This window comes from Filicampus tigris, chromosome 10 (genome assembly GCF_054856515.1).
Source record: "Filicampus tigris isolate MCC_2025a chromosome 10, RoL_Ftig_1.0, whole genome shotgun sequence".
NCBI classification, from domain to species: Eukaryota; Metazoa; Chordata; class Actinopteri; order Syngnathiformes; family Syngnathidae; genus Filicampus; species Filicampus tigris.
Genome location: NC_141226.1, coordinates 17,268,880 through 17,294,863, shown reverse-complemented (window position 1 = coordinate 17,294,863; position 25,984 = coordinate 17,268,880). Strand labels below are relative to the sequence as shown.

The window sequence follows — 25,984 nt, the reverse complement described above, 5'->3', positions numbered from 1 at the left end:
TGCTGTTGACCAGTGTTAATTAAGACTTTCATATTAGAAAATACTTTTTTTAAGGATATGGGGACAAACCTATAGACATCTAAAATTTAAAAACCAAGGTCAATAAGGTGGCTATATAGCCTGATGATTAGTTTATTGTACATTCCTGAACAATATTTAATGCATTGCTCAATATGTTATACAACACCCTGAAAAATAAGTTATTGGGGAAATTAAGGCCAAGCCACTTTTGCTGTGCCTGGAACCATCTCCAAATTGATATGAAGACTGTCTGGAGTTCTTTTTGCACACGTTAGGCACAACAGGGACCTGGTGTGGCTCACACTTGGACCGACCGTCTCCTTGGACGATTCTGTATAGGCGGCAGGCTTAGCGATACCGTACACTTGAGGACAGTGTCCAGAGCATTCAGCGGTATCCTTGGGACATTTCAGCACTACCATAGGAGGTTGCGCGGTGGAGTTGGGCGAAGGTAACTGCTCAGTGCGTCTTTGGACTAACTGAAGTCTCACCTTGATCCTTGGCCGGCAGCAGCACTTTCCCATGCAGCTCTTTAGCGCGCCGAGGTCCCTGAACATTACCTTGCGAAAGTTGGGCCTGAGCGTGAGGTAGATGATTGGATTGTAGATGGTGGAGGACTTGGCGAACATGGCCGGCATGGCGAAAGCCAGAGGCGGGATGTCCTCGATGGTGCCGAAGGAAGCCCACATGGACACCAGAGCGTACGGGCTCCACGCCACGAAGAAACCGATGCAGACTGCCACGCTTAGCTGAGGACAAAGAGCACACAGCAGAAAAGAAAATACAATTTTACGAAGTCCTGTGAGGGCCACATAAAATGTATGAAAAATGTTTTGTGGATAATAGCTCCTCTGAGGTTTTAGGATGCATCATTTGTTACGTAATCATTCTCATGGATTCCTGATGATGAGTTTATCCGTGCAGGCAGCGCTGGCTTCTCATCCATCACAGCACATCCAGAGTCAGTTCTTTCTAATGAGAGCCGGCGCTATCCGATGTGGCGCCCTAGGCGAGATTTTATATGCCCCCCCCCCACACACACACGTCTCCATCTGCGATTTACATACGCCTACAGAAGAAATTGAATAGCGTTGTTTATGCGATTGTCTTAAAATTTATATAAGGACGTCAAACAATTTAAAATATATAATACAGGGCCCCAGGCTAACTTTTTTTCGTTACAATTAGGAGTGCAGTTACCCTTAACTTCAAATTTTTGTGCTCCAAGCAGAATATTTACACATTTACACTGTAAATTGACTTGAACATTTTCTGAAATATTTAACATAATACAATTGTTATATTTCAAAATATAAGAATAAAAACCTTGTACATACATTCTGTCTAATATGCATGTACGATTTACAATGCATTTTTGTTCCTGATATGCATTTTAAATCCAACATTTTTGTTAGTGAAATGTTGATTAGCAGATGCAAAGAAGCGGTTAACTGCAATTTAATATAAGCTAAATATAGCATATACGCCAAGTTATGGAGTGGTAATAATAATGATTTTAATAATTAATTTTGGAGGCTGCCGATACCGACCACTGATACTTACGGCAAAGAAAAATCTGACATTGAGTAAGTCCTCCTCAGCAGTAGTTGGCGCTATACAGAAGCAGGTTGACACATCGGTGAATTAACATCAGAACGAAAGGTTTATGTTAAATAATATGAGGCTATGTGCTTAGGCACTGATGTAAAGTTTAAAACAATTAACATGTTTGAGAAAATTTGAACTATAACGGAACAAACAAGTAGATATTACAAATTTGATCTATAAAGGGGTGTGAAGGGAATCGTATTTTAATTGACTATTACATGCTGGGAAAATGTTTTCTGGCCATATGTATATTCAACAAATAAGAATAAAAGCATTATTATGACTGCTACATTATTAGTAATATTAACTGGGTATTGCTTTACTTTTGAATTAGATTTTCCATTTCAAGCGTTAATAATAGCTCATTCAAACAATGCGTCCTTAGCGTTTGCCCATATTGCCTAATGGACTAAGCGTCTCATGAGACTATTGAGGTCGCTACAATTTTCTTGTACAGACGATGCCTCCCGTCTCGAGGGTTCACATTTATCAACACATCATCACCTGTCAATTGTGTCCTTTCATGAAACTCGACTAAAATCTTCAATAATAATATCGGTCCTTTTACCTTGATGATAATGATCTGGATGCTGCTCATGTGCGTGTGTCTCGACGCATGCTGCTCCATGGTCTTGTGCGACGCGTGCACGGTGGTGATGATGCCCGTGTAGGACACCAGGATGACGCAGCACGGAAGGATATAGCAGAAGAAGAAGAGCGCCACGGTGTAGGAGCGCGCCGTCGGCAGCCGATTGGACAGGCGCCAGTCGATGCAGCAGGCGGTGCCGTAGGGTTCCGGCCCGTACTCGCCCCAGTGGCCTAGCGGGCAGCAAGCGAACAACAGCGCATAGAGCCAAGCGCAGGCGACGAGCAGACGGCCGTGAATGCAGTTGAATCGGTTGCCTGTGAACATACATTTTATTTCAGTATCTAATTCTATAATTCATTTATTTGAGCAAAATAATCGTTTTTTTTTTTTTTTTTTAACTTTTTCCAAATTACTATAGAAACAGAGCTGATACTGTGGGTCTCCACTAAGAAGAGTTGATATTTTTCTTTTTATAAGCAGTTGTCAAAGGTTCATTTGTTTTTTCTTTAAGACACAGGCGTCAAACTCAAGGCCCGGGGGCCAGATCCGGCCCGCGACATCGTTTGATGTGGCCCGTGAAGTCAAATCATGTGTGTTGACTTGACATGTTTTTTTTTCAAATTGTCTTCACTTGTATCACCAAATGTGATATTTTCTAAACATTTGCTACCAATCCCCCCTTTGAAATAAATTGAAACATTGTTGCACAAACTATTTACTGGCTTCTGATTTCAAAACTTATCTGTGATTTTTTTTTTAATAATATAAGGTGATACAACATTTATACGGGTTCACAGTTGTAACGGCCCTCTGAGGGACACCATAACTGACGGCAAAAATGAGTTTGACACCCCTGCTTTAAGAAAATTGCATGAAGCCTCATTACATGAGTTAAGGTTAATGTATTTTTGAGGCTGATTTTAAAAAATGTCTTTACTTTTTTCACCTCCTAGCACGTCAGGTTTGTGAGATATTTTCTTTTTTTGTTTTTAAGTTTGACATACAAAAAACGCACAATACGGATTTTACCATGTGTTGTAGCTATGAGGTTGCAGAAAAAAAGTCCGCCTGTTGCTGAACCTAACCCTATGGTATTACCAACTATATAAACCTGGTGTGCCAGAAGAAAAAAAATAAGGGAAGATTCGCTATCAGAGCAAAAAAATCTAGAAAAGCTTACTTACATTTCTGATAAAAAAAAAAATAGTACAAATGTATTGACTCTATTGTGATCTAGGTGTTTACCAAAATACTGTTAAATTGAAATGTTGTTTCGTGTAAAGAAAAAAATAGTCTCATCATAGTATCAAATTGAATTGAATTGAATCACATTGTGTTAGATCACATTTTTTTTTTATGTATCAGATCGCTGGTAGTGTGTCGAGATCATGTCCCGTACGAGCCACAAACCAGAGCTGCATAACCCTAATCGGCACCCGCTTCCCAATTGCCCAATCAGTCCACTTGGTGGTGCTGTTTTGCTGGAAGTCATTCAATTTACTCGTGCCCCTCACAACCCAGCCTGAGCTGCTTATGTGATTTTGTTCAGTAACCGCAAAGTAAACAACTCAATTTCACACACTGTTGATGTAACACCAACATCGTACGTTGAGGTTCAGACTGTATTCTGTTTGAGAAATTCCTGACAGGATGAATTCAATCCAATTTATCATCAACTGCTAAAACACAAGAGGAAGCGCGGTTGAACAATTGGCTTGAAGCTGCTTCACATTCACTCAATTAAAGCCGTCTGCGACTCCTGCTGGGAAAAAAATCATTTCTTGAGGTCAAACCGAGGGCTCCGTTGCAGCGTATTAAGCAACATCACAAGCCGTATTCATCGAGTGCGGCCCGGCGGACTCGTGGGTCATCAAAGAGAGGTTTAGCGTGCGGCTCTCGGTGGAGGTATTAGGGCGGGATCAACAATGGGCCATTTTGCGGTGCCGCTACGCATCTTTCTGGGGTCACGCGTGTCCACTTTGAAGACTTACCGTACAGTGGGTAACACACTTTGACAAAGCACACCATACTGAGCAAGGTGAGAGTGCTCAGACTGCAAATGCCGAACAGCATGCCGCAGAAGGCGTAGATGGAGCACGCCGTATTCCCGTACAGCCACCTGCGTGGGAGGTGCGAGGGTGTGGGAAAAGGGAAAGGGAGGGAGCGAGAAAGAAGAGCTTCGTGCGCCGATAGAAACAAACAGAAGGATCAATGACGGAGGACGTGGGTGAGTGTAAAAACGCGACGCGCACCAGCATGGCGCTCAGTAGTGTTGTAGTGAAAACATTCAAAAAGTCAAAGGTGCCCCCAAACAACAGTTCAACAATTGATGTCATCGGAAATAATGGCAATAGAAATCAGGTCGTCATAAAATCGTATCTGTACTTTTAACTATTGGGCCGAACAAATCAAATTCAAACCGCCTTGGCAATGTCGTAAAAAGGCAATTTTCAAATCGCAAAGGCTGCCATGAATTTCTGAAAGTCAAGAATAAAATATTTTGTTTACTAAAAATAAAACGCTACCTATGGTAGAAGCTGGATGTTGTGGCCATGGGGTAGAGAGACAGCGTCAGGCCCAGGTCGCTGACGGCTAAGTTGACGATGAAGAACTCGGCCGGTTTCAGGATGTGTTTTTTCTTGTAGGACACATACAGCAGAGTGCTGTTTCCAAAGAGTGAACATATTCCTGCACCGAGGAGGAATCAAGGAACCAAAAACCCCAAATGAGTTTCAAACACATCAAATATTACACTGACTACTACAAGACGTTATCATTTGTTCTTTGGCAATAAAAGTACCGTTTGTAGCTTCGATTGTACGATTGTAGCTGCTAACTTTCTAGCCACCCCACATCTAGTGGAATTTTTTGATATCAGTGACTTTCCTGTCATTCTCACATGGATGCAGCATTTTTACACTTTTATACTCCGCTACATCATTTCGATTAGCTGTATATTCGAAGAACAAATGCACAATTGTCAATCAAAGTCAAACATTTCCACTGCAGCAGTCAACCAACACGGCTGCGAAGTCGTTGTTTATCGTACCATCCACAGTCATGGTTTGATTAAACAAAACGTAAAAATTTCAAGTAAAAGTTATGTTCAGAATTGTGATGAATTAAGTGATTTTTGAGTCGTTGTGCTTTTTAGGTGTGATTTGAATGAATGGGCAAGCAATCGCAGTGTGCAAAATGGTGCCGATTGATCATCCTGATTGGCTGTTAATTTAATACACAAAAGCAAAACAAGGGCAAATAAAACGGCATTATCTCGTAAATCAAGCCCAGCAAAAATTAGCATTTTATTTCGATTTGATCCTGCTGGTGTATTGAGCGTGTTGGGTAACATTCTGGACATGTGCATTTTATTTCATGACTGTGGATAGTAAGAAAAACGATGACTTCCCAGCCACAGAAGCAACAACAAGCATGTGAAAGTTCATATTTGCGCGTGGACAAATATTTCTGGTTGTTTCTGGTGGAAGACTTTAATCGACCGTTTGGGGTAGCAACTGACATTTTTCAATTCTGAGTCTGTTTGAACTCTGTTGCTAATCAAAACAGCAGCATGTAAAGAGTCTCTTGGTGTTTACCATTAAAGATTGTGATAATTAATTAGAAGGAGCCTTTTTCACAAGTGAACCACATATAATTAATGCACTAATTGTGTATGAAATAAATGGCTAATCTTCCTCACTGCGCCTCCAGTGATCCCATAGTAAGACTATTTTAAAGGTAAACACTGTACAGTAATGCTCCTGTTAAACATGGACATGAATGCATGTTTTTTCCTTGCGTGGCGTTAGTCTATGCGACAAACACTGCATACTTATCCTTGCTTGCTTGGGGAAAATTGATTACACGTCACACTGCATATACCTCATACATACTAAACATACGTATACAGTAAATGAAACACAAGTGGTGCCAATATCTACGGTACATGGGAGTGGTGGACTCCGGCAGCCTTGTTGTTTAGTCCAAGCAGCCAGGCTATTCATATAGATATTGGCTTGAAAATGAAAAGTAAATTGTTTTTTTTGTTGTTGTTTTTTTTCCAAATTGTAGTCAATTTTACTCACCAAAGAGTGAATAGACCACAGCCACAGTGATGTCCAGAGGCACGGGAATATTGGACTGGAATGCAGAGTTGTCATTGACCCATCCCATCTGAACACAACAGCTTTGGTCTCACACCCCATTTGTCATATCAGATTTATCAACTTTTTTTTTTTTAATCAATTCTGCTTCAGTGGCCAAAGTCAAGTGGAAAATGTCACAGATGTTCAGTGGAGGCGGATCAAGAATACACAATGTGTGGGTCAATTAAGTGTTACTCTTCCCGTAGTGTCATATTTTCCGATATAAATCATAATTAGCCGATAAAATTTGGCTAGGAAACGGCCCCTGGGCTTTGAGTTTGACACCTGTGGTATACAGCATACATTACTTGTATTTTCACTTCAAACAATACAAAAAAAAGTGACTAGCTTGCTTCCTTTCACTTGGTTAAAAGACATCACCAAACCGTGTCATAGAGTTGAACCACCTGTCAATCATTTTCTCGACAACTTGTTCAATACATAGTCTAAAAATGAAATGTCGTCTCAGTCATTATTTAAGACAAATTTACAACACGAGTAACGCCATCAAAATGCTGTGGTCGTTCTTACCTTGCGTCTTCATCGACGTTCTAATCTGACCCAATTAAGTTTCTGAATCAATTACGGGAGAACAAAATGTCGCTGGAGGGGCGGGTGACGTGTTGGTGCCCAAAAAGTGTCCCGGATGTGATGAGAAACAGGGAACAGCATTCGAATATGCTATTGACACACACGAGAGAGAGAATGTGAGAGAAAGGCTCGTCTGCTCTCCGGAGAGCTTCTCATCACCCCCCCGCTAAGCCCACCCCCCACCCCACCCCACTCCCCACCATGCCGCCCACACACTCCAGCGTTTGGACGCCAATAGCATAGCAAGGGGTGGACACCGCAAATGTAATCCATTCAATCTGTCTGAACAATTATTTATTTGAGCAAAGAAATCAACAGTAGCTTTTTAAAATGACTGACAGTGAAATTGATTTTGATTTCATACTTTCTATGTATGTTGGTGTGTGTGTATATATATATATATATATATATATATATATATATGTGTGTGTGTATATACACATGGTTACTACGTATATTTACATAGGTTTGATTCTAAATGTTGGTTGTTAATGTTATAAATTAACGGTTCGATTATGCCGCCATCTCTGTGTGACCTATATCTTTGCTGCTGAAAATTTCCCCACTGTGGGATCAATAGAGGCCATCTTGTCTTGTCTTGTCTGCTGAAAAGACCTTAATTTAAGGTCCCGCGTAGTTTTTCCCTGGATTTAAAAGCATTTAATTGAGGCGACTTCATTTCTGTTCCTGGAGTCTGGATATGTTTTTCAGCTGGTCAAAAAGGTTTAGTGATTGATTTGATATGACTGCTGAAAGTCAGGTCCGAGTCCATCAGGACCCCGAGATTTTGGACTTGGTCTTTGCTCCAAGTGTTTCGTAAAAGCAACCACATTTTCTTTATTGCCGAAAACAATTACCTTAGTTTTGTTTTGGTTTATTTGAAGGAACATTTGGTTCATCTAGGAACAAAAGGGATTCAAGGAATGACCCTTGAGGGACCCCACAAGTCATGGCCATTTGATCAGACTCAAAACTTCCAATGGTTAAAAAATAACTCCTTTCCTCCAAGTAGGAGCTGAACCATTTAGTACTTTAATAAGATAGCTTAACTTAAAGATAAAGTAACTATGATTTTTTTGGAAAACTCTTAAGGCGCTATATTTCATAAGAGCCCTGCGTAAATCCAGCATGGTGCATCACTGCAAAGAAGCAGCGTCGATCCAATGTTTGTCATTTCGCAGTCAAGCGCAGGCTGGCGGATCTGCAAGAGGGAGGGATGTGCAGCTACGGGAGTGGTCACAGTCAACTTCAATCATGGCCAATCAAAGTGTCTCCTTTCCATCCATGCATTCTCTTTAGATTTCATTCAATTAATTTGAATTTCATTAAGATTTCTTTTTTTTTTTTTGAACATGGTGCATTAGTTGCGCACTAGAGCTGTGAAGTCGGCACATGGAATGCAGGTGCATTGCAGGCCTGCTTACCTTATGGCTTTGATGTGATAGCAGTACATTTCCCATATAATGTCCCCTCTAATGGCAGATTTTAGGAACATATCTATAAAGATGTGTTTAGATGAGGACCATTTGGCCTGCAACTTTTTAAATTCATTTTCCCCCTAATTATTTTTGTTGATTCTTTTCTAACAAGGTTGCAGCACAACGATGACATAACAATGCTGATTTACCTCCATGCCTCATCTTTTTTATTTTTATGCTCCTGAGTGATTTTCCCGCTGAAGCTATCCATTTAGTGAGCAACACACCGTCTCATTTCGCCACGTGCTGGACAAAAACAGCCACGGGCAGATGCCGCTGAAGTAACCAGGCCTCTTTGAAGGATGGCATTAATTTACGACGCAGCTTTTTGCCCGTCGCGTGGGAAGACGCTCAATGAAATGACCTCAAGCACAACAACAATTGGATGTTTGTTGAGTGGAAGACACGTACTGCATTGCTAAGTTTGCACCCAAGTCGTGTTTGTCGGCACGCAGCGGGTTGAGCAATGTCGACACGGTGGAGATGCTCTTGAGTCAACGCCATTGATTTGCCCGCGACGAGGGCTTTAAGTTGGTTCTTCTTAGTATTCAAGATCATATAATTCCGAGAAAAACATTGTGTTGTTTGGTACAGACTGAATGTTATCTGTGGGGGGGTTTTTCAATTCATTTTTAAAAATGTATTTTGGTCGTATGACATATCTGTAAGCTTTTTTTGTAGGTCATAATGTATGTGAGGGATAGTATTTATTCTGGCTTGACTGTTTTCTGTTGTTTTCTCTATTTTTAGGTCTCTTAAAGCGGAAGTCAACCCAAAGATATTTTTTTCAAGAATATGTTCACAGCAGTCCCACTAGTTGAAACACGGCATTCTGATTCATTTTGCGTTTGTGGAATATTAATTAATCTACTCATTTTTAGCCATCTCCGGGGGAGGGCATTTTGTCTTCTGTCGACTGAAAATGACATCACAACTGCTCACAATGACCAATCACGGCTGACCTGTATTCTGAATCTGAGCCGTGATTGGTCGTTGTGAGCACTTGTGATGTCATTTTCAGTTGACAGAAGACAAAATGGCCGCCCCCGGAGATGGCTAAAAACGAGTGGATTAACACTTATTCCACAAACACAATATTTATCAGAATGCCCTGTTTCAACCAGTGGGCCTGCTGTGAACATATTCTTGAAAAAAATATGTTTGAGTTGACTTTCACATATATATATTTTTTTTTTCATGTGAAGTCACATCGGTGATTCATCGGTAGTTTTTGAAAACACAGATTTTAGGTCACATCAGTAGGTTGTCAAAAATATTTTGAGGTCAATTCTGCAGTTTTTTGTTGTATTGTATTATAATAATAATAATTATTATTTTTATCATTGTCATATTTCCAGTCTTTTGTTAACATTTTCATTTTTTAAAATTAGTTGTAAGACTCATCTACAGTATTAACAAATTATGTTAGGTCATCACTGAAGATTCATTTACTAAATCATTATTGTTTATTGACTCCTGTAATTTTCTGAAGTATATTTAGATTGCATTTATAGTGTTTTATTGTATTTTTTTTCTTTTAGGTCATGTCTGTAGTTTTGTATTTTGTATTTTCCTGTATCTGAACTTTGGGGGGAAAACTGCCACGTTTGTGGTTTAAAAAGAAAAGTTCTAGACATAGATTCTCTCACCTTTACCTGTGTGTTTTTTTTTTAATGTATTTTTGTAGGTCTCATTAGTTCATTTATTTGTTTATTTTATATTCTAAGTCACATTGATGCAGACATATTTTTCGCCCATCCATCCATCTATTTTCTTGACCGCTTATGCTCACTAGGGTTGCTGGTGAGCTGGAGTCTATTTTTATTGAACAAAAACAATTCTGGATGAGTTAAATATGTCGTCTAGTGTTTAAGAACATCTGCCTCACAGTCAAGATGTCCGGATTCAAATCCCTGTGTGGATTTTGTATAATACTTTGGGATTTTTCATTCTAGTTAGTATTGATTTAGTTTCGACTTCTTTTGTTTTTTTAAATGCACTTAGTTAAATTTGTTTTTATGAGCAGGTTTGTTAGTCTACTCACCTGTGACCGTGGTAGGACCAAATTGCTATTTAAAAAAAATGGATGTGTAGATGACACAAGCATTACGTCATGAATAATAGCAAACTTCCGAGAAGATCAATCCACACTGAACGATAAGAGTGTAATGACCACTATTAAGTACGTCATCCCAACATGAGATTTGTGTCACCATTCTTGTCTGTTGTCTAGCAGCACGTCACAGTTTCAACAGGTTAACAACACACTTCCCCTCGATCTCATGTTCACAGTACGCACACATATAGGCTCCAGTACGGCCTCATTTACATATAGATTAAAGCTTAAATTGCAAGCAACGTCCCTTCATTGCAGTGCTCAGCCAAGTGTTAGCGCCTCCACTGAATTATCCTTCAATGTGTATTGGAATTATGAATTATTATTACTGTAGCCGAGTGGGATAGGCATTGATTTCTCATTTGTTTGCTGCTCCAGTCACACCGACTGCAGGCAGAAGCATGTGAATGTCAACTCTTTGACACGTGGTGTCGGCCATCTTTTTCATGATTACCTGCATCACAGGGCCCCATTGGTCATGACAGAATCAAAGTGTCACGCCAAAGAAAATGGGGGGCGGGGCGGTGGGGGGAACAAATGGAAAACCGGTATTGGATATAACATCGGTATAAACAACTCCCCAAGCATCACCCTATCTTATTTGTAGTTTTTTTTGGTATGTTTTTGTTTTCCTCAAGGCACAGAATCGATCCAAACTAGACTGTTGTGGTTGTCTTAGGTCTTGGGGGCAATTGATTCTTAGAAGCCCAAAGACAACCACAACAGGCCAGTGGTGATCGATTCAGTGTCTTCAAAGTGAAATGACCTGAATGAGAACACTTACAGGCATTTTTAGGTCACATATGTAATTCATTTTTTTTCTTGTCTGAACAAAATTATGAAATTATTACACACATTTTTCAAAACGTATATCGAAGCTTAGATCTAATACATATATTATATGTAAGCTTTTTTTTATTAAGATGTTTTTGTTATTTTTTTAGGCGAGATACGTGGGTTATATTTTTATGGTCACATCTGATTTAAAAACAAATTATGTTTCAGTTGTAGTTGTCTTCATTTGCATTTTTAGGTCACATTTTTTTCATTATTGAGGTCACATTTGTAGGTTTATTCTACTCTATTTTAGGTCACATCTACGGTTTTTACAAAAAAAATATTTTTAGTTCTGTTGCTTTTTTAATTTGTAGGTCATATCGGTAATTAAAAAAAACGTCTCTCTATACAGTAGAATCTCTCTTTGAAAAAATCCGCTGAGTAGCTTCTTTTTTGAATTTAGATCACATTGGTATGTTATCTAAAGATTAGGTCATATCTATAGATTTGTTTGCATTTATAAGTCACATTCTGTATGTTGTTACAGCTTTTGTCGTGCCACAGCATGTCACACTTTTTTTTTGCCTTTGTATTTCTATGTAAGGACTCAGCATGATTAAAAAACAAAACTGCCAGAACAGGACATGCTCACGCATGCACACACGCGAACATACACGCAAGGAACCTCATCAGTTCAGCTTCATTAGGTCCATCTCTGTGCTGAGGTCAAATTTAAGTGATATAAAGCGTAGTGCCCCAAAATATCAATAACCAATCAGCAACATCTAAAACAACCATTCAGTTTGCATGCATTTGACGGCTGACTTTGTTGGCGCCTGCTTTAGCCCACTTACAAAATACATACTTTCAACAACTAACACGTGAAACACTTCCTCCTTACTTGGAGTGAAGCCTTCTCATCATTTCCAGCACCTTTCAAGGGTCACTTACAGCTAAAAAGAGAATAAATAGACCTAAAACAATCATTGGTGCAGCAACACATGTAGACAGATAATATAACAATACAATAATACCCCCCCTCCATCGAGTTATTTTCCAGACCGCTCCTGCAATGCATGAAAATAGCGATACAGAAATATTCTATTTAACTAGAGTAGATGTTAATTATAAAATTGAACCTACAGCTGTCGCTTTCTGTAGCTGTAAAAAGCGGAATGAAGAGCATTTGACGTTAAATAATCCTCAGTAAAAACTTGCCTGACTAGGCTGAGCTTTGAAATTTAGTGTCAAACAAATGAAAATAGTGTGCTGCCATCACGTGGCTGACAGTGGAATTGCACCCCAAATTAACGGGTGGAAGCGCAAAATTGAGTTATTTATTTGCCCCCCCCCCCCCCCCCCCAAAAAAAAAAACAACTAACTAAGTTTGCAAAATAGTGGGACCTCGAACCAGGATGGAAAGGGGGGTTACTGTGCTTTCCCTTTGTCATAATACAATATTAAAAAATGAATTTATCAGGTAATCATAATAATGGAATGAATGAATTGTAAAATAATAATACTTTACTGGGCTGCCAATGAAAACAGTGATTACAAAAATGAAAAAAAAAAAAAAAAAAAAACAGGACAAAAAAAAAAAACAACATTCACAGCACATGTAAAGATTTGATAGCTGATAGCAGAGGAAGCCAATTGAAGTGATTATATCACGTTGAGCCTTCAGCAAGTTGTCAATCATTCACCTGCGCATCACGTGCATCAAATCATGCACCTTACACTAAATGAGCGCTCGCTTACGACACTGTCACTCATTATTGTGAGACATGGCAGGAGGAACATCTGCGGGCGTATTAGTGGCTCTGCACATCATGTGCTTGCTGTGTGGCGCCGCACTGTGCATGGTGAGAAAATACAAACAAATGACATGTATGTATTATTTTGCCATTTCATTTTTTTCTCTCCCTGTATTCGTTCAGCCTACAGAAATATTAGAAGGTAAGTAAATGGAAAGCAAAGAAGTTCACATGTTGATTTTTTTTTTTTTTTAATCACGAGCCTAATCTTGAAAGTTATTGCAGACCACGATGTCGATGGCGGACGCGATCTTGACATTTTTGAAATCAATGAAGGTACGTGCGGGGAGGAAAGGAAAAATAATCCCCACACTTTTTCACTTTTGAAGCGCTTCATTACTGTGCTTTGGCCTCACAGAAGCAGGATTAAATCTGGTAGAAGGCGACATTGTACTTGGCGAGGTTTGTGTTCCTCATTGACTATTATTTTTGACATTGTGGGGAAGTATCATGTTCTGCTTTCACGTGCTTCTCATTTTCAATCAACAGAAACAAAGTCGGAACTCCATAATAGGCGAAAAGTACAGGTGGCCCACGACTATCCCGTACTACATGGGGGAAGACCTTGGTGAATATGTTGTTTTTAATTGTTATTGTGCCTGTAGTTTGCACTCTATCGCAATTTGTTCAAGCCAATGTTTATGGAAAGCACCCGGCTGACCGCGGCACAACTATGGTTGTCACACACGCAGCATGATTGGCTACGGAAGGTGGCCAACTTTGGCCATTCGCAAGTGTCTTGCAGTTCCTTTTAAATGTGCTTCGCGCACGCCGTTCTCCTGCATCTAAATGCTATGTAGACCACGCACCTCTCTCACTGCAGAATTTAAAGGAAACGAGGGGAGCCGCTTCCAATGGATGGCAAACAAGTAGGCCCTGCGTTCCCACCCACAACGGCGCAAACGCCCCTCTCCACCTGCGCCCATCTCGGAAAATACCAAATGAATTCAAAAACTACACCCGTGCGCACATTTGGGATGCGCTTTGCGCTAGACTTTTGCTGGGCACGGAAATAGGGCGTACAACGGATTCATATACTTCGTCAACCAGTGTTACTGTGTTGCGTTGGGCTTTCACTAGATTCGACACAGTTCACGGTATGACACAAACATTGCAAAATATAATATTTTTCTCGGATTTGTTTTTTGTCGCAGAAATAAATGCAAAAGGTGTGATCCTAAAGGCTTTTGAGCAGTACCGCCTTAAGACATGCATTGACTTCAAGCCGTGGAGCGGAGAAGCAAACTACATCGGCATCTTCAAAGGCAGTGGGTGAGGCGCTAGCACAGCACTGTCAAAGTTGTTCTTACTGCGAGCCACATCTTAGTTATGGTTTAGTTTAGATATGGCAGGGGGATGATATCGTTTTAAATTTGAAGATTTTAATCTACTGTTTGTGATTCTAATAATGAATGGTTACCTCCCGTTCTTGAAGCTGCTTTTCCTCGGTGGGCAACCAGCGCGTCGGTAGGCAGCGGCTGTCCATTGGTAAAAACTGCGACCGCATCGCCACCATCGAACATGAGTTCTTGCACGCTTTGGGCTTCTGGCACGAGCAGTCCAGAGCAGACCGGGACGACTACGTGCAAATCATGTGGGACCGCATTTCTGAGGGTAAGCTGCAGCCACATTAAAGACAATATTAATATGAGTATGATGCACTGCATTTAAACACAATTATTATAACAATACTAATGTTAGTAGCCGCTCTCAGCATGATGCAAACCGCTACGAAGCATAATGGTCAACTGGAAAAGTTTTATATGGGACATCATTAAATTATATGAGAGGGAAACACCTGGAGTGTTGTACTTTGTTGTGGGCTATCGTTCATTACTTTGAGTGATTAAGTGATAAACGCGTTGTTGTTGGAGCGCGATAAGAAACGATAAACATGGCACAACCGCGCTGCCATTTGCCCGTGAAATCATCAATTGCCGCTATTAGAGTGCAGAGAACTTTGATTAATTGTCCTATTGAGCGATACGAATGTGCCATGACACATGCATACACAGTGAGTCATAAGAAAAAGTCTACACACCCCTGTTTGAATGCGAGGATTTTGTAATATGAAAAAGAGACAAGACAAATGTTTTCAAAGGTTTTTCCACCTACTGTATAACCTTTACAAATCGAGTGAAAACAAAACATTTTGAAGAGGAGAAAAACATACAACCTGGTTTCATAAATATGTGCACACTAAAACTAATTGTTGCAGCAACAAAAACTTAGTTTCATCGGACAATAACATATTCCCACGCACATTTGGGAGAGTTCAATTGTGTTTTAGTCAAATGTAGGCAAGGATGTTTTCCTTTGGAGGTTAAGATTTCCTTCTTGCCATACTACCCCATAACCCAGACACATTAGGTAGCTAGGAGATTGTTGTCACATGTGCTACGAAGCAAGTACTCGCCAGAAATTCCTGCAAGAGAGCCCTTTGCACTGGGAAAAAAAATACACTTGTGGTTATTGTGTTTTTGATTCAAAGCCTTTGTTGTTGGGTTAGAAAAAAATTATATTTTATACATGCACTGAATATTTAATTATCAAAAATGAAATCTATTAAGAGCACATATTTTGCATGTATGCATGTACAGTAAAATAGCATTTTTGTTATACATCTGGTTAAGAAGTGTGTGTGGTCCTATGTGGCCCCCCCAGTTGCACTGAAATTGCCAAAATGACCAAAAAAAAACAGGCATTTGAACAGGGGTGTGTAGACTTTTTACAGCCACCGAACGCAAGGTACCAACCTTTGTTTGTGCGGCACCCAGGCCGAGAGCACAACTTCAAGGTCTACAACGACACCACCTCCAGCTCGCTGGGCGTCCCCTACGACTATGGCTCCATGATGCATTACAGCAAGACGGCCTTCAGCAACGGCTCCGAGCCCACCATCGTCACCAAGATCGACGCCTTCGCCGACGTCATCGGCCAGAGGATGGAGTTCAGCGACAGTGACCTGCTCAAGCTCTCCCGCCTCTACAATTGCAGTGAGAAGCGTGGCTTTTATTGTCCTGTTGTGGTTGCTGTTAATGAGCCGATTGACACTGGCCTTACGAGATGACTTTACAGCTGTTCAAAGGTGACTTTGTCTTCCAGCTCGGGGATCCACCTTTCTGGACTCGTGCGACTTTGAACGGGAGAACATCTGCGGGATGATTCAGGGGCCGGGCGACCAGGAGGACTGGCACAGGCTATCCAAGGCGGCAGGCGGCCCCGACACGGACTACTCCAACATGGGGAAATGCACCGGTGAGATGAGCCCCTTAGAAAATTGATCGTAAGGCTGAATCGTGACAGCAGTGTCCAAGTTTGAGAAGTTAAAAACTCGCTGGGCACTTTTTTCTGTCATTTGTTTGTGGTCTATAGCTATATATAGTCGGTCACAGTGTTTTTTCTTGTTTTCGGTTATACATCTGTAGTATTACATTTTTGTCGCATATTTTGTTTTTTTTAAATCTCAGCTCACATCTGTAGTGAAAAAAATATTTTAGGTCACATCTGTATTTTTTTGTCACATCTGTAGATTTTAACATTTTTTGGTCACATGATCTGTAGATTTAAAAAAAGAAATTCGAACACATCTGTAAGATAAATTACACTGGTCAACAACAAATTTTAATAAGAGATGGTTTTATGTATTCCGAAACCTATTTTGATGCTGATTTGAAAAAACCTTATCAGACTTTTTACTTGCATCTCTAATTTAAAATGTAGTAAAATATTGTAGGCCGCAGTTATATTTTATTTCTCATTTGTAGATTTGAACATTTTACTGTAGTAGGTTGGTTGAAAATCTATGATGAAATTGTCACACTTTTTCACAAATTGATACTATTGTTCAGTCCCCGTGTGCGTGTCATTTTTTTTTCGAAATTACTGGTCAATTATAAGTGTTAAAAATGCTAATTCCAATGATGCAATCTTAATGGCGGTTTGTTTTCCTGAAAGGGTTTTGGAGATGCGAGCATCCTGCCTGACGCTAGCGATATGTCATGCTTTTTAAAAAAAAATAAATTATTTATTCATTGACTAACATTTGTCTTTAGGTTCAGGCTATTTCATGCACTTCAACACAAGCGCAGCCAACCCCAGTGACACGGCCCTTCTCGAGAGCAGAATCCTGTACTCCAAGCGAGGTTATCAATGCCTGCAGTTTTTCTTCTATAACAGCGGCGGCCTCAATGATTCGCTCAAGATCTTTGCCCGGGAGTACGACAAAGCCAACCCCGCCGGGACGCTGCGCTTGATCGCCGCCATTGACGGTCAATATCACTCTCTTATTTCTGTGCAAACCTGGTCAGGGGTGTGGAACCTAAGGCCTGTGGGCCAAGTATGGCCTGCGAGGGCATTCGATCTGGCCTGCTAGCAAAGTCTCATTTGGAAGGAAGACCTCAAGGTGACGATGCAGTTTGAGAAAAACTTTCAAGTCTGGAATTGTCTTCCTTTGTCTTTTTAGACATGGCTTTCTGATCATGGCAAATGTCAGTTACTAAAAGTGAGACGCACATACTGTATACTTTTAAGAGAGAGACCCCACATGACGGAAAAACAAATAGGCATGTGTGTTTATTTGGCCAAAGCCTAATACTGTAACAACAAGAGACTCGGATAAACTGCTATAAAAAACTTGAAACCATTGAACCCACAAAGGACTTTGAAATGCCCCCCGCAGAAAGGAAGAAGGTTCCCCACCCCTGGGTGGTTTACGCGCTCTTCTATCACTAAGCTCATGTGATGTAACAGGACCCCCACAGGACCTGTGGCAGCTGCACCACGTCAGGCTGAACGTCACAAAGAAGTTCCGCGTGGTCTTCCAGGGAACCAAAGGAGGTGCGGGATCATCTTCGGGTGGACTGTCTCTAGACGACATCAACATCTCGGAGACCGTGTGTCCCGAGTTCGCGTGGCGCGTGAAGAACTTCAGCCACGTGATGGAGAACACCCCCTTGGGCGCGGCCATCTACAGCCCGCCCTTCACCTCCAAGGAGGGCTACACTTTCCAGATGAAGCTCTATCCCAGCGGGAAGCCCGACTCCTCAGGAAAAATGGCGGCCTACGTGAACCTGGTGGCCCGCGAGGGGGACAGCGGGCAGACGTGGCCTTGTCCCTGGAAGCAAATGACCATGATGCTCATGGACCAGCACCCTCACATCCAGAAGCGAATGTCCAACCAACGCAGCATCACCACCGACCCCAGCAAGATGACTTCAGGTACGCACATGAGACACTCTTCCCGTGGGAGATTTGTGTTTAAGGTTTCTACTTGTCCATCAGGCTCCAACAAGCTATTCTGGGACGACCCTCGAAAGGTGGGCGTCGAGGTGACGGACGCGGATGGTTCCAAGTACTTCCGGGGGCCAGGCACCGGGACATCTGTGTACCTGACCCACCTGAGAGCAAGAAGCAGGGATTTCATCAAGGGAGGGGATGCCATCTTTCTCCTCAGCATGGAGGGTAAAAATACTCACCACATAGACCGGGGGTGCCCAAGTCCGGTCCATCTGAAACAGGCTGGATAGGGGCTCTTGAGGACCGGACTTGGGCACCCCTGATAAAGGCTGTGTGGACAAAAGTGTTTGGTAATTTTGCCCATTTGCTCACAAAAGGGGGCAAATGGGGGCAACATGGTAGAACAGCTGTTAGCATGTCTGCCTCACACTTCCATTTTCAAATGATCACTCCTACAATATTCCTTGGAAACCAGGATGTCTCATCACTGGTGAGCTATTTTTATAACATGGGCTAGTCATGTGTTCCTTGTGGGCTATCTGGTGCCCGTGGACAACATGTTGGTGACCCCTGATCGAATAAATCTCCTTCATAAGTTTTAAACGGGTTTGACTGAAGACTTTTGTCCATCTAGTGCGAGACCAACGTTGACTCACGTCACATTCGGTCAACGCACGTGCTGTCAAACATGGTATCATTCTTAATTTCGTATTGCTTGAAGCCCATCGCACATCTTATCGCCGCATCTATGATTAATCCATCAGAGTCTTTGAATTTACTTGAACTGAATAAAACATCCCTCTCGTTTGCTCTGCCTCTTCAGACGTGTCGCATCTGACTGAAAGCCAACCTTTGCCCACCACCACCCCTTCCTCTTCTAGTACCACAATTACAGCTCCTTCCAATTCATCCATGAGCACGTCAACTGTCACCAGCACCATATCTCCGGCTGGAGTCTGCGCACATGTGCAGTGTCTGAATGACGGCGTGTGCGTGGAGGAAGACGGGAAGGCTGTTTGCAGGTGAGCGCACACTACACTCACCATACGTTAGCTGCTTCCTTTTTTTATGTTACCGTCATTTTTCAGCAACTCAGACTCCTTCCTAGTTGCTGTCAGAGCAGCAAATGTTTACCCCTCCATGTCCAAACAACAACCTCCAGAGATAACCACAAACAGCCTGTGTCCACTCATTCCTACAGTGGAAGGGACACTAGCAATTAGCTCTGAATCACATGTATCCCTGACTTGAGATCTAAAGTAGCAGATACAGATTTGTCCGGTGTGTCTAGCAAGGATGACTAACAACTGGAAAAAAGCGCTTGACTTGAGAAATATAGCCAGGAATTAAGATATCACTGTTGTCTGTGTCAGTTTAAGTACATTTAATCATTTTGTCTTGCGTACAAATTCACTTTTGCCGTTTCCGTGGATACCGGTAATTTCTTATCTTGAGATCATACATACATATATGTACACTTACAGTATATACATACATATTAGGAGTGTGCATCTCTGCACAAAAGACGATTCGATAGGGTTTTCGATAGGTGCGGAAAGATTCAAGGACGGTTCGATTTGAACGTGGAACGATTCGGTTCGACTCAGTGAGAATACGATTCAATTCGATATAGTATGGCTCAGTTCGAGACCTTATGAGGCAATTACTTATTTGTTGTCATTTTACCTACATTTGAATGAATTTGTCAATACTGTAAACGTGCCAATTCCTTCCAAGATATATCCCTCCAATAAAAGATAATTCGATATGTATCTCGATACATTTCAAGTGGAACGATTCGATTCAATGCACTCGCACCATTTAAATAAAAAAACGTTTTTCCGGTTCAAACGGTTTTTATTACGCCCCTAATACATATATATGTACACTTACAGTATGTACACTTACTGTATGTACATAATATATAGTGTATACATACATACATATATGAAACATGCATATTGCTTTTTATCTCTGCCATCTGGTGCACCTAATGTTGCGGTCGGTGAATGTATACACTGCAACACGGAACTTGCTCCATGTTTTTACTATTCTTGCCAGTCTTACATTCCAGTTTGCAAGCAGATATAAATGTCAACAGGGACATCATTCAGCAAAGTTAAATGGGAAAACCGCCACCCGCCTGTGAGCTCAGAATCAGCAAATACGAATCGTAACCACAGAAGATAAGAAGTTGGTGGCGGAGGTGAACCGTTATCATGGCGCAATGTGATTGGGCTCTAACCTTACTGCTCGTCTCAGATGTGCCGTGGGCGGCGACTGGTGGTTCTACGGCGACAGCTGCCAGCACAGAGGCTCCACAGCGGATAACAGCACCCTCGCCCTGGCCTCCTCGCTGTCCGTGCTGGGCGTCATGCTGGTGGTGACCGTGACTACTGCTGTTTGCCTGAAGAAAAAGTACAAGAAACAAAATTATGTCAACGGTCTGGTCATGGGGAACATGGGCAGAGTAGCATGAACTGTGACGGAAAGATCAAAATGACGAAGTGAAATCAGAGTCAGCGTTCATCAATACTGTAATATGATCATGCCGTTGTATCAGATTGCCCCTTGCTGTTCATTTCATGTAAATACAGTACACCAATGCACATGCGCCTACTCAATTTTGTTAAGTTAATTCCAGTCATGAAACACCCAGACATTTGAGTTTATATTCAGAAATTTAAAATTTATTATACCAAAGACGGGAACATCTGTGTTGTCTCTTTTCCACGTGGATATATATTTGTTTGTATTACTGTCGACACGATCATGCCGGTGGTAACAATTACTGCTGGAGGGGGCAGTGTTATGAAAATAGGATGTCAATCTCCATGTATGTGTACAAAAAAAAAAAAAAAATCAGTCTATTGGTGTTTATTAGATACAGTGTTGACTACAGGACATTGAAATCAAACAAAGAGGGGAAAGAATTGTATTGTTGTTGCTTGACATGTTTTGAACTGCAATTGCACGTGTGTGTGTGTGTGTTGTTGTTTTAGTAAGTCTAAACGGTATATAAAAGAGGGGAAGGGGCATGGTCAACCTCCATAACAGCAAATGCCCTCACATTCTCCACTAAAACCTTCACCGACATTGATCCTTTAAAAGCATCTGTATACAACATTTGTCTTATTTACAATCATTGGAAAAAACAAAAATCACCATTTCTCTCAGAGAAGATTAGTAAAAGTGACTGAGTCACCATATAGAGTATGCAACTCCTAGGAGTTAGTATTCATAGTTTCTACAAAAAAAAAAAAAAAAAATACAAATAAAAGGTCTATGCCATTTTACAGGCTGAGAGCCAGAAATTACTGAAGAAATACAGTATCTTAAGTGCCTTATCTACAATGGTTACGTGTGGTATTACCGGTGTACCATTCCACAAAGTTGAGAGTAAAAAGATGATGTGTGTCGCTCTTAAAAAGGTTCCTGCTGCTTTCAAGTGAAACGATATGGTGAGTTCAAACAAGTTCAACCAAAATGTGGGATGCATATTAACACGCATGTGTGACTAATAAGAGACTAGTATTGGTTACTGGGGTGTCTGAGGTTTAAAAACAAAACAAAACAAAAAAACCCAACAACAACAACAAAAACCAATGTTCCATTGCTCCATTGCTTGTGTGAACACAAGAGGATGTTCACAAGGGTCCAGTTTCATTAAAGGGCTCATCTGCGTGTTTTTTCATTGGGGAGCTGCTGGGAAAAAAAAATGCACAGGAACAGAAAGGAAGTTTGGGAAATAAGTCTGGAGTCCTCAGGGGTGCGTGTCGTCATGGTGATGGTGTCAATTTGAGGGGGGGGGGGGGGGGGGGCTATTGTGTGCATGCTGAGATGAGGCTGGTTCTCTAGAGCGGGGTGTCAAAGTAGTCCGCCGGCTGGTCCGTCCCAGGCGGCTTCTGCTGCTTCTGCTGATGCTGTTTCATGATCTCCTTCACCTCCTCCTCCAGCTCGGGGGGGATGATGAATTGGTCGTCCGGGTCGGGCTGCGCCGGGGCGGTGAAATACCCGCCTGACTTCTTGGAAGGAGCGTCGGCGGCCACCTCGATGAGGTTGTGACTCTTCTCCTGTCGAGCCACCGAGCCGTTGACCCTCCGCTTTCCGGACGCCGCCTTGGCGCCGTCGCCGCCACATTGCCACGCCTCATCCCTCTCCGGCCCGTTCTCATTCCCCGCTATGCTCATGTCCACTCCTTCATCCGGGGGCTCGGGGGTGCACGGCGGAGGAGGGGGAGGCGGCGGAAGAGAAAGCAGGCCGCGCTCGTGGCCGAAGGAGGAAGACGCTTGCGGTGACGAGGAGGACTCGGGTTTGAGGCAGTGAACGTCCGCTTCGACTTCCACGCGACTCCCGTTGGAGAAAACGCCGGTGATGGGCTCCTCGTCCTCGCTGTCCAGCCCGTTGTCGGAGAGGGCGCTGGAGAAGGTGGCGCTCGACAGCTGGCGCTGGAAAGAGCTGGCCAGGCAGGAGGGGTGAAGGGTGCAGCAGCCGCGGGCTGAAGGCAGCTCGGGGCCGGTGAACAGATACTGGCAGGGCTGGGCGGCGGCGTGGGCCTGCTGGTGCTGCAGCGTCATGGGGTGCGCCTGGTGGTGCAGGTGCAAGTGAGGGTGGTGGCCCTGCTCGTGCAGCAGCATCAGGGAACTCTGCGGGGGCTCGTCAGACGAGGCGGTGGAGCCCACCTCGCTGCTCATCTCGCTGGTGCTGATCTCGCTGCTCATCTCGCTGCAGGACGACGGCGGCACGGGCAAGGAGCTGTCCGAGGGGCGCTCCTTGATGCCAGAGGAGGACGACGACGACGGGTAGGGGCCCAGGCCGGGGCTGGGAGGCGGCCGGGGGGGCTCCGAGCAGCAGCAGGAGCAGCAGTCTTCGCTGACGCTGAGTTGCACCACCACGGCGCTGAGGCTGTCGGTGCAGCCGTAGCCCTGCGCCAGCGTGCACAGCTTCTTGGCGGCGGCCAGGCCGTCGGGCACATTGCGCACCGCCTCAACCGCCTCGCTGGGAGACACGGCGTCCCACAAGCCCCGGCTGCCCAGGATGAAGAATTCGTCCTGCGGGGTGAGCGTGACTGTCTGCACGTAGGGAGACGGGATGACGGACGGATAGAGGAAGGAGTAGCCCATGATGCGCGTGGAATCGGTCACGCCGTTGACCTTGTTGTCCTGCGGGGAAAAAGACAAAATACATTTAGAACGTGGTGGGCCAGAGAGGCCTTTCCTGCTGGCTTGAACACTATTCTAAGCACTGGCCTACATCTTAAATGCTAATATTTGTTCTATGAAATTCTATTAATTCTCTTCTCTTCATTTCATAGTTTCAAGTGCCGCCTGTCCAGGAACTTAAGAATCAGTAGTGCTGTTGTCATCCATCCATCCATTATCGATACCGCTTATCCTCACAAGGGTCGCGGGGCGTACTGGAACCTATCCCAGCTGTTTTCGAGCAGTAGGTGGGGGACACCCCGAATTGGTTGCCAGCCAATGGCAATTTACCATGCATGTTTTTGGAATGGGGGAGGAAACCGGAGTACCCGGAGAAAACCCACGCAGGCACGGGGAGAACATGCAAACTCCACACAGGGAGGCCGGGGCCGGGATCGAACCCACGACCTTTGAACTGTGAGGCGCACGTGCTAACCAGTGCCGCCTGCTGTCTTGTCAGATTTAACATAAATTGTATTAGCAACATAAATTGTATGAGCAACAGGCATCAGATTTTAAGTTCTCTTCACAGGGCCATCCAACTGGCGGACATTAAGGTCAGCATTTTTCACCACCCTCCGATTAGTGGGTCAGAACAAAGCTGTGACAGACAAATTCAATGGGCAAAACAACTGTTGCTCTCTGCAAACTTTAATAATTACATGTTGCTCTGCCGACATTGGCTGATGGAAGAGGGGAAATTGACTGTCCCGTTATTCGTGGGGGACAGTAAAGGTAAATGGTTTTCCACTTGTAAGCACCGAGAAACGGCCTTTGGTGCCATCTTGTGGCAATGTGGGGCTATTACACAGGACCTTGGTGCCATTTTCTGGCACCTAAGGGGGTTCCAGAAAGTGTGTCATGTGTCATCTTCAACACCGCTTATCCTGTCCAGGGTTGCAGGGAGGTGCTGGAGCCTGTCCCAGCTAACTATGGGCGAAAGGCAGACTACACCCCGAACTGGTCGCCAGCCAGTCGCAGGGCACACACAGACACCGTCACTGAGTGGGAACCGATCCCACGCTGCCTGTACACAACTCAGGTGCGTGTACCACTACACCATCAGCGACCTCGGTTCCAGAAACGTTTTCCAGTAAATAGGTATTAGAACACTGAACATTAGTGATGGGATTTCAGATTTCAAATTCTCCTCAGAGCACCAGTTAGCTGGACCACAATAAAGTCAGGCAACCATCCCGAATGGTTGGTTGGAGCAGCAACATTTTTCATTTTTCAATTTGCTTACATTTATACATTTGAATTTTTTTATGCCCATAATGGCTGACGGAGGGACATTGTTAATAAGCCATTTTCAAGGTGGAATTTTAAAGAAAAGCTAGACATCATGAGGAGAGGTAGGCTAACCCTGAAGCGAGCTAGCATTACTCAGCCAGGACGGGCGCAAGATGGACGGTTTCGTTAGTTTAGGCAAGTACTTATCGAAGGCCCGGGTACTAAATGTACAGCCTGCCACTGTCTCAAACGTTATAAACTTTACCTCTGTGACGATGGCTCGGTGCTGCCTGATCCGGCGGTATTCCTCCTCCAGGCCGACATTGTGGAGCAGGGACAGGGAGAGGGGCTTTCCGTTGCGGCACAGGATGGCCTGACACTTGCCCACATTGGCGGCCGTCAGAACAAAGCAGCCGCTTGGGTCGGTGGGATCGTGGCGGATGTGACAAAGGGCTGCCGAGCCCCCTAGCTTCTGTCCGGCTGTTCCCAGCTTCCTGCGATGGTGATAAAGGTGCGGCAGAAAATTAAGTTGATACAATGAAATAATGTGAATTATCCATTTTGTATGGCACTTGTTGTCACTAAGATCACGGGTGAGCTGGTTTCAGAACTTAGTATGTATTCAACTACAAAACCTCAATTACTCAAAACTATTTTATCTCATGTTATTGTTCACTTTATTTTATTCATAACCTGGGATCCTCAGGTATCATATTTCGCATCATATAATGCGGACATTTGTGTGGACGAAAAAAAAAGTCCTTGGATCTTTGTATCCTTGAATTTTGAGGAACTCCATTTCTATTAATTTCCCAGTCCCACAGGAGGCAGGTCTCCAGCTTATTTTTATGAGTAAGGATGGAGGGATGAGGACGGAATGGCACCCAGGTCGTGGACGGAGGACGGACCGGCAAAAAAGGGTAACGTGCCCATCTATGGCTACTTTTAAACACAAAATGACCTTTGCATGACAAGGAAGGTGTTGGTCATGTAGTCTTCTTCACTCTTGGTCTTGTGCAGCTCCTCCGCCAGCACATCATTCATGGTGCACTGCAAAAGGTAGGGCACCTCCACGTTTCTGTCGCCGTCAAACACGCCGTAAAGGGCCTCGCGACTCCCGCAGAACCTGTTCACCGATAGCGCCGCCACACACAGTCTGAAACAGAAAGAAAT

At 43.1% G+C, this 25,984-nt stretch overlaps 3 protein-coding genes across 5 annotated transcripts in view; 1 reads left to right on the top strand and 2 right to left on the bottom strand.

Moving 5' to 3' along the window:
* Positions 1-99: 99 nt before the first annotated feature.
* On the bottom strand, positions 100-20,884 carry LOC147141088 (opsin-5-like). Of its 2 annotated transcripts, XM_086042285.1 has the most exons (10): positions 20,623-20,884; positions 16,203-16,374; positions 15,896-16,124; positions 14,560-14,758; positions 6,895-7,044; positions 6,304-6,391; positions 4,744-4,906; positions 4,210-4,337; positions 2,198-2,532; positions 100-770 (listed from the first exon to the last, which is right to left on the bottom strand). In XM_086042285.1, the coding sequence occupies exons 6-10, from the start codon at positions 6,389-6,391 to the stop codon at positions 213-215; spliced, it is 1,272 nt and encodes a 423-aa protein (XP_085898411.1). In that variant the 5' UTR covers positions 6,895-7,044; positions 14,560-14,758; positions 15,896-16,124; positions 16,203-16,374; positions 20,623-20,884; the 3' UTR covers positions 100-212. The 2 variants fall into 2 exon arrangements, with proteins under 2 accessions (XP_085898411.1, XP_085898412.1); XM_086042286.1 differs by lacking the exons at positions 14,560-14,758; positions 15,896-16,124; positions 16,203-16,374; positions 20,623-20,884 and having other exon boundaries at positions 6,895-7,080.
* On the top strand, positions 13,052-20,863 carry LOC147141089 (meprin A subunit beta-like). The gene is given in 14 exon segments (XM_086042289.1): positions 13,052-13,103; positions 13,106-13,187; positions 13,263-13,281; positions 13,365-13,415; positions 13,629-13,707; positions 14,294-14,411; positions 14,575-14,753; positions 15,917-16,135; positions 16,245-16,397; positions 17,195-17,410; positions 17,892-18,359; positions 18,423-18,602; positions 19,201-19,399; positions 20,640-20,863. Coding segments are annotated over 14 exon segments (2,232 nt in total). The 3' UTR covers positions 20,857-20,863.
* Positions 20,885-21,045: 161 nt separating the features above from the next.
* phlpp1 (PH domain and leucine rich repeat protein phosphatase 1) overlaps positions 21,046-25,984 on the bottom strand; it is a 48,835-nt gene continuing 43,896 nt past the window's right edge. For both annotated transcript variants that reach the window (XM_086043685.1, XM_086043686.1), the window contains 3 exons: positions 25,773-25,967; positions 25,077-25,305; positions 21,046-23,539 (listed from right to left, as the gene is read on the bottom strand). In XM_086043685.1, coding sequence (XP_085899811.1) covers positions 22,232-23,539; positions 25,077-25,305; positions 25,773-25,967 — 1,732 coding nt within the window. In that variant the 3' untranslated portion in view covers positions 21,046-22,231. The remainder of the gene's footprint in view (positions 23,540-25,076; positions 25,306-25,772; positions 25,968-25,984) is intronic.

Excerpts from the sequence above, each read along its gene's own strand:
- LOC147141088 (XM_086042285.1), bottom strand. The coding sequence starts at position 6,391 with ATGGGATGGGTCAATGACAACTCTGCATTCCAGTCCAATATTCCCGTG. Across the intron at positions 2,533-4,209 it reads AGTGTGTTACCCACTGTACG|GCAACCGATTCAACTGCATT; the intron begins GTAAGTCTTCAA and ends GTATGTTCACAG. Across the intron at positions 771-2,197 it reads TCCAGATCATTATCATCAAG|CTAAGCGTGGCAGTCTGCAT; the intron begins GTAAAAGGACCG and ends CTTTGTCCTCAG.